At 43.9% G+C, this 8312-nt stretch overlaps 1 protein-coding gene across 1 annotated transcript in view; it reads left to right on the plus strand.

Annotated features, from left to right (window-relative positions):
- The window catches only part of pnp6 (purine nucleoside phosphorylase 6), a gene marked incomplete at both ends in the record, with an annotated part of 9857 nt that extends 2572 nt beyond the window's left edge, over positions 1–7285 (plus strand). The window contains 5 exons of the mRNA XM_083894324.1: positions 1681–1850; positions 1952–2055; positions 4955–5130; positions 5255–5445; positions 7089–7285. Of these exons, the coding sequence (XP_083750450.1) occupies positions 1681–1850; positions 1952–2055; positions 4955–5130; positions 5255–5445; positions 7089–7285 (838 nt within the window). The remainder of the gene's footprint in view (positions 1–1680; positions 1851–1951; positions 2056–4954; positions 5131–5254; positions 5446–7088) is intronic.
- Positions 7286–8312: the final 1027 nt, after the last annotated feature.

Genomic DNA, 8312 nt, shown 5'->3' on the forward strand with positions numbered 1-8312 from the left:
TAGTTCCTACGGGTAGTATTACCAGTTCTTCCTACGGGTAGTTCCTACGGGTAGTATTACCAGTTGTTCCTACGGGTAGTTCCTATGGGTAGTTCCTATGGGTAGTATTACCAGTTGTTCCTACGGGTAGTTCCTATGGGTAGTTCCTACGGGTAGTATTACCAGTTGTTCCTACGGGTAGTTCCTACAGGTAGTATTACCAGGTGTTCCTACGGGTAGTTCCTATGGGTAGTTCCTACGGGTAGTATTACCAGTTGTTCTTACGGGTAGTATTACCAGTTGTTCCTACGGGTAGTTCCTATGGGTAGTTTCTACAGGTAGTATTACCAGTTGTTCCTACGGGTAGTTCCTATGGGTAGTTTCTACAGGTAGTATTACCAGTTGTTCCTACGGGTAGTTCCTATGGGTAGTTCCTACGGGTAGTATTACCAGTTGTTCCTATGGGTAGTTCCTATGGGTAGTTCCTACGGGTAGTATTACCAGTTGTTCCTACGGGTAGTTCCTATGGGTAGTTCCTTTGGGTAGTATTACCAGTTGTTCCTTTGGGTAGTATTACCAGTTGTTCCTACGGGTAGTTCCTATGGGTAGTTCCTACGGGTAGTATTACCAGTTGTTCCTTTGGGTAGTTCCTATGGGTAGTTCCTACGGGTAGTATTACCAGTTGTTCCTACGGGTAGTTCCTATGGGTAGTTCCTTTGGGTAGTATTACCAGTTGTTCCTTTGGGTAGTATTACCAGTTGTTCCTACGGGTAGTTCCTATGGGTAGTTCCTACGGGTAGTATTACCAGTTGTTCCTATGGGTAGTTCCTATGGGTAGTTCCTACGGGTAGTATTACCAGTTGTTCCTACGGGTAGTTCCTATGGGTAGTTCCTACGGGTAGTATTACCAGTTGTTCCTACGGGTAGTTCCTATGGGTAGTTCCTTCGGGTAGTATTACCAGTTGTTCCTTTGGGTAGTATTACCAGTTGTTCCTACGGGTAGTTCCTACATAACGTAACGATAACTAAATAAAAATTGTTATTTAATAGTTTTTTTTACAGTTAGCACAAGTGGCATCCATCGTAGAAAAGTCGTAAAGTCGGGCGGGTCTTTGTGAGGTCGCTTCGGCTCCCTGACCAGAGGGGGGCGCTCCTGTTAAGACTCGAAATGCCTCCATAATAACCTGAACGACGACAGACTCGGAGCCACTGAAGTGTTTGTTTAATGATTCACGCACAGTTTGTTATAAACCACCGGTGTAGTTGTGAGTGAAACATTATGCAGATATAAAACTAGAACAGTTTGACTTTACCCTGTACCTGGAACACACACACACACACACACACACAAACCAAACTAACCCGAGTAGTTTTACTAACGTGAGTTATTCATAATGACAGCGGACGAGGAAGTAAAAACCAGTTTGTCTTCACTTCTTTTGTCTTCAGGCCATAATTTAATCACCATCATCATCTTCTTTCACTTTCTGTCTGAACAAGGTCGAGGGGCCTTGCGAGAATTTTACGAGGGTTAGGGTTAGCGTTAGCCAAAACTGACTGGATCATAAACCTTAACTCTGACATAATGTAGATACGCCAATAAACAACGCTGTAAAGTGAGACGTCAAAAATGGGAGGTGCAGATGTTAAATGACTCAGCACAAATGTCGTTAAGCCCACGTGCTTTGTTGTCGTTTCCAGATACAGCTATGACGAGTACAAAGAGACGGCAGACTGGCTGCTGGATCAGACAAAGCAGCGCCCCACGGTGGCCATCATCTGCGGCTCGGGCCTGGGCGGCCTGGCTGACCTGTTAGAAGACAAGGAAGTGTTCCCATACGCCGACATCCCACGTTTCCCCACCAGCACAGGTGAGGTCGCCTCACGTCCCTTCCGCTCAGATGATAACTGATGATTTGAAGCGTTAGCTTAGCCTGACGCGAGCTTGTTTGTCGAATGTGTGCCCGCGCAGTGCCAGGCCATGCCGGTCAGCTGGTGTTTGGGAAGATGCAGGGCCGCGAGTGCGTGTGCATGCAGGGACGATTTCACTTCTACGAGGGCTACGACATACAAAAGGTAAGGTTTGACAGTCACGGATCAACGTCAACATGGATCTAACCCTAACCCCTCATACCCTAACCCCGCTGCTGACGTCATGACGTCACTATCTGTGACGTAGCTTAACCTCATTTACGTAGGGTGCAAATCGTCAAGATGGATGCCAAAATTCAAAAAGGCCGACTTTTCGGCCTTCCCGAAGTTTCGGGAAATTCGGTGGAAGTCAATCTATGCCGAAGTCATAGTGAACTTCCTGTATTGTGACAAATGGTCGAAATTCGCCAAGGGTTGCCATGGTCATGCTGCTTTGAATCCGCAAAACGTTTCTTCAACTTTGCTAACATTGCTCCTACATAGATTTGTAGGAACGTACATTGATTTCTAGGAAAGTACACAGATTCACAAATCACCAAAATGGACGCCAACATTCGAAAAGGCCGACTTCCTGTTGAGTTGAGGCCATGGTCCACCAAGTTCCGGGAAATTTGGTGGAAGTCAATCAATGCTGAAGTTATAGAGAAACTTCCTGTATTGTGGTCGAAATTCGCCAACGATTGCCATGGTCACACTGTTTTGAATCCGCAAAAGCTTTCGACAACTTTGCCAACATTGCTCCTACATAGATCTGTAGGAACGTAAGTAGATTTCTAGGAACGTACATAGATTCGCAAATCGCCAAAATGGACAGCACAATTCAAAACGGCTGACTTCCTGTTGAGTTGAGGCCATGGTCTTCCCGCCAAGTTTTGGGAAATTTGGTGGAAGTCAATCTATGCCAAAGTTATAAGGCACTTCCTGTATCGTGACGAATAGTCGGAATTCGCCAAGGGTTGCCATGGTCACGCTGTTTTGAATCCGCAAAACCTTTCGACAATTTTGCTAACATAGCTCCTACATAGATTTGTAGGAATGTACATTGATTTGTAGGAACATAAATAGATTTCTAGGAAAGTACACAGATTCGCAAATCGCCAAAATGGACGCCAAAATTCAAAATGGACGCCAAAATTCAAAAAGGCCGACTTCCTGTTGAGATGAGGCCATGGTCTTCCCGCCAATTTTCGGGCAATTCAGTGGAAGTCGATCTATGCCGAAGTTATAGGGAAATTTCCTGTATTGTGGTCGAAATTCGCCAAGGGTTGCCATGGTCACGCTGTTTTGAATCCGCAAAACCTTTCGACAATTTTGCTAACATTGCTCCTACATAGGATTCATAAATTCATCACATTTTTATTTTATGTTTTGTTGACTTTTGACCGACTGAGCTTGACCGACCGCAGAGTCGTGCTGACCCTAGCTAACAATTGACTCCGTTTGTTGAATGATCAGCAGTAGACTTTTGTGATGACAGCATATATATATATATATATATATATATATATATATATATATATATATATATAAACCATTCATTCTGTCACGATGGGACCGACCTTTGACCCCGGCATCATGATTTTTACCGCTATATGATCCTTTGCACATAAAATCCATTACATCATAAAATGTTTATTCCTCCAGAAATAAAAGATGTGTCATGACCCTCTGGTATTCCACAAATTTTTGACATCCTTTGACAACGCTAAATCATTAACTTTAACGTGGCTAGCTCAAACGTGACAACTTGTTTTAATGCATAGACTAGCCATTTTTGTTTTTGCAAAATGGCCGACTTATGAGTGGGCAGAGCTAACTATGTGCGACTTAGACACAATAAAAAAAAAAACGCAATTTTGACCACTTTATCTCGTGTCAAAAAATTCCCCAAAAAATCCTCAAGAAACTTTGGAGTAAGCCCGACAAACTCACCAAATTTCGTCCCGATCGGACCACTTTTGTCTCACCATGACCTGACTTCCGGGGGCGCTATAGAGCCCTGGGGCTACGAATGATTTGTGATCTATGACATGAGTGACTTTAACTTTTAATCATTAACTTGTCCGGAACACATATGGACCGAGTTTGACGCGGCTAGCAAAAACGTGCTAGGACGAGCTCGTTCAAATGCGTAGACTATGCGAGTATTTCTGTTTATTCCAAAATGGCCGACTTCTGGGTTGGCGGAGCTAATGGAAGTACATTGGAAATTTATTTGGAATCGTGAGAGCAACAAGTGCGCCAAGTTTGGTTAACATCGCAACAACTATGTGCGACTTAGACACGATAGAAAAAAAAATCTTAAAAATTAGCATTTAACGCAATTTTGACCACTTTCTCTCGCGTCAAAAAAGTTCCCAAAAGGAGTAGGCCCGACAAACTCACCAAATTTGGTCCCGTTCCGACCAATTTTGTCTCACTATGACCTGACTTCCGGGGGGGCGCTGTTGAGCCCTGGGGCAATGCCACTATTTCCTGACGTCTGTTTTTTCAAGAGTTTTTATTCACGTTAAACCGCCTCAAAAATGGCAGAAAAGTCGCGGATATCATAACAATATGTTGTAATAATTCAATTGTGTGAGTCTTTTACCGATATATTTAACGATATCTTTTGCATTACTTAGCCAAACAACGTCAAACTTGGCGTTGCGCTTACTCGTGCCCGTCGATAGACACCTGTTATGTTTGAAATCAATCGGACAATCGGTTGGAGATATACGCGACTAAAACACACACAGACAGACGTGTTGTTTTGTTTTTATTTCTTCGATTCGTACACGTGTAACCCCCGGGCACAAACTGTTTTTTGTACGTTTTATAGCCTCCACGTTGGACGTAAACAGTCGTCATTGGGTCGTTTGCGTTTTAGGAGATTCTGTCGTTGGCCAAAAATGGCGTCCTTTGTTAAAGGATACCCATCTGCCTCCCATCGCCCAACTCCCATGTGTCATAATGCGACGCCTCGCCTCAGCACGTCTGAACAAACGCCGTGTGTGTGTGTGTGTGTGTGTCGCTGATGCGTGTAACGTGGTTGTCTCTCCAGGTGACGTACCCCGTGCGAGTGTTTTTCATGCTCGGCGTGAAAACCCTGATTGTGACAAATGCGGCCGGCGGACTCAACGGCAGCTACTGCGTCGGCGACATCATGCTCATCAAGGATCACATCAACATGCCGGGTTTTGCCGGGCAGAATCCGCTCTGTGGCCACAACGACGACAGGTAACGCACAAAAACGCCAAAGGCGTGGGACCGAGGAAGTGAAACGGACTGAAACGCCTGCGTCTCACACATTCACATACACATTTCCCCATGTCGTTTAATTAGTTTTTGTGTGTGCGCGCAGGTTCGGAGTGCGCTTCCCTTGCATGTCAGATGCGTATCACCGCGACATGAGGGCTCTGGCCAAGAAAATAGCAGAGGAGCAGGGCTGCGGCGGCTTCCTGCGGGAAGGAGTTTACTGCATGCTGGCCGGTCCGACGTACGAGACCATCGCAGAGTGCAGGTTTCTGCAGACGCTGGGCGCTGACGCCGTCGGTGAGTACAGCTCCCACATCATCACTTAAAGGGATACTGGCCCCACGTCAGGGGTTAAAGTCAGCCATCAGCGATTTGATCAAAAACCGGGACGCCGACTCTGGCTCTTTCCCCTGACATTTATTCAAACGCACACTGACGTCAGGACTGTTTGCAAGAACAAAAGTATGTTTTTAATGAGTTTTTACAGGCGCTTGTGTCCGCGTTAGTCGCTACATTCATAAAACCACTTTTTCGAGGAAAGCTTAGAAACAAAAAAACACCATTTAGAGGGAAAAACTTTGAGCAAAAACAAGGGCTAAAGCAAGCAACTCGTTTGAGGAAAGCTAAGAAACAAAAAGAGCACTCTTTTGAGGGAAAAACTACTGGAAATAACTACTAGCAAAAACAAGGGCTAAAGCTAACAAACAAAACACTCTTTCAAGGGAAAAAAAACTACTAGCAGAAACAAGGCCTAAAGCTAACAAACAAAACCACTCTTTCGTGGGAAAAACTACCAGCAAAAACAAGGGCTAAAGCTAACAAACAAACCACTCTTTTGAGATAAAAACTACTAGCAAAAACAAGGGCTAAAGCTAACAAACAAAACACTCTTTCAAGGGAAAAAAAACTACTAGCAAAAACAAGGTCTAAAGCTAACAAACAAACCACTCTTTCAAGGGAAAAAGTACTAGCAAAAACAAGGGCTAAAGCTAACAAACAAACCACTCTTTTGAGGGAAAAAGTACTAGCAAAAACAAGGGCTAAAGCTAACAAACAAACCACTCTTTAGTGGGAAAAGCTACTAGCAAAAACAAGGGCTAAAGCTAACAAACAAAACACTCTTTCAAGGGAAAAAAAACTACTAGCAAAAACAAGGGCTAAAGCTAACAAACAAACCACTCTTTTGAGGGAAAAACTACTAGCAAAAACAAGGGCTAAAGCTAACAAAAAAAACACTCTTTAGTGGGAAAAACTACTAGCAAAAACAAGGTCTAAAGCTAACAAACAAACCACTCTTTCAAGGGAAAAAGTACTAGCAAAAACAAGGGCTAAAGCTAACAAACAAACCACTCTTTAGTGGGAAAAGCTACTAGCAAAAACAAGGGCTAAAGCTAACAAACAAAATACACTCTTTCAAGGGGAAAAAAAACTACTAGCAAAAACAAGGTCTAAAGCTAACAAACAAAACCACTCTTTTGTGGGAAAAACTACTAGCAAAAACAAGGGCTAAAGCTAACAAACAAGACCACTCTTTCGAGGGAAAAGCTACTAGCAAAAACAAGGGCTAAAGCTAAAAACAAAACACTCTTTTGAGATAAAAACTACTAGCAAAACAAGGGCTTGACAAAGTAGTAAACAAAAGTACAAACCTGACGACACAGGAGCAAACGCTGATAAATCTTGACAAGACAACGGCTTCTCAGGTTCAAGACAAAGCGAACTGGCAACAGACAAAAGGAGACACAGACCATAATATGCACACGGTCATGACGAACAGGTGGAAACAATAAGGGCGGGAAAAACACAAGGGGAAGGGGCAAGCTACGGGAAACGAGAGGAGAGTGAAATTTTCAAAATGAAACGGGAAACCACAAAACAATAACTCGACCCAAACCATCTTTCTTGGTCTGTGATGATATTTTTTATCCTTTGCGTCCCAGGCATGAGCACAGTCCCAGAGGTGGTGGTGGCTCGTCACTGTGGCTTGAACGTCTTGGGCGTGTCCCTCATCACCAACATGGCTGTGACGGACTACGAGAGCACGGTGCGAGCGAACCACGAAGAGGTCCTGGAGACCACCCGGCACCGAACCCACGACCTGGAGAGGCTCGTCAGCAACCTCATCACCAAGATCTAGAACCGTCTCTGTAAACGCACACGACAACTCCGGCCTTTGCACAAAATGATTAGTGACGGGTTTATCACAGGTTTGAATGAGGGATAAAGGGGAATTATTGGGGGTTATTGTTTATTACTGGGTAATATGGTTAATTACTGTGTTTTAAGATGCTTTAAAGGTAGAGGGGAGAGTTAAAAAAATAATATAATACATGGAAACAACGGCGGGAAACTTGCACAGCATTGATGAATGTATGCACTGTTATCACACTCAGACGTTCGGGAGTAAGGAACGCGTTAGATTCACATCCACGGAGACGTTCAGAGTCCCGACGTTTAAAGTTAAACGTTTATATTTGTAAACCAAGTCCACCTGGGGAAATACAGGAGACGACGTTTGAGTTTGGCTAATAGAAGAGTTAATAATGGAGGGTTCTAAAACTAGTCCCAGGTCTCATTCTGAAAGCTAATGCAGTACCAGTAGAAATCGAGAGGTGGCGCAGTCTAGCTAACACTCGTATTAGCTCGTATTAGCTTTCTTCTTCAGTCCATTCTCGAACGTGTTCACGTACAATTATCTCTCTGCTATTTCCTCTTCCTTCCTTCTTTTGGTCGGTCCGTGCATCGGGTAAACGGCAAAATGCAAAAATTCGTACGTACACATTTGCCGAAGACGGCTACCTCCTCAACGCAAGTGTGAAAACGATTTAAAGGAAAACAAAATAAGCTATTAAACACCAAAACAAACATACCTGAGGGTTTAGTTTATTCCATTTCAGACCTTTAAAAGGTCTACAGGACGTTTGGAAGGAGAATATGCGCGGTGACGAGCTAGTTAAGCTAGCTTAGTTAGCTTAGCCTCGTTTGTGATCAGACGATGGCCGAGAAACTCTCCAAGTAGTTTGAGAACCCTCGGCTGTAGATGCGATGGGTTCACGGACGTCTGCGTCGCCGCATCACGCTGACAAATGAAAGCGCCGCAGGGCATCGGAAAAAAAAACCCAACAAAAAAAACAAGACTATCAGAGTTCTGATAAGTCGCTCTT

This window comes from Microchirus variegatus, assembly GCF_963457635.1.
Source record: "Microchirus variegatus genome assembly, chromosome: 8".
NCBI lineage: Eukaryota > Metazoa > Chordata > Actinopteri > Pleuronectiformes > Soleidae > Microchirus > Microchirus variegatus.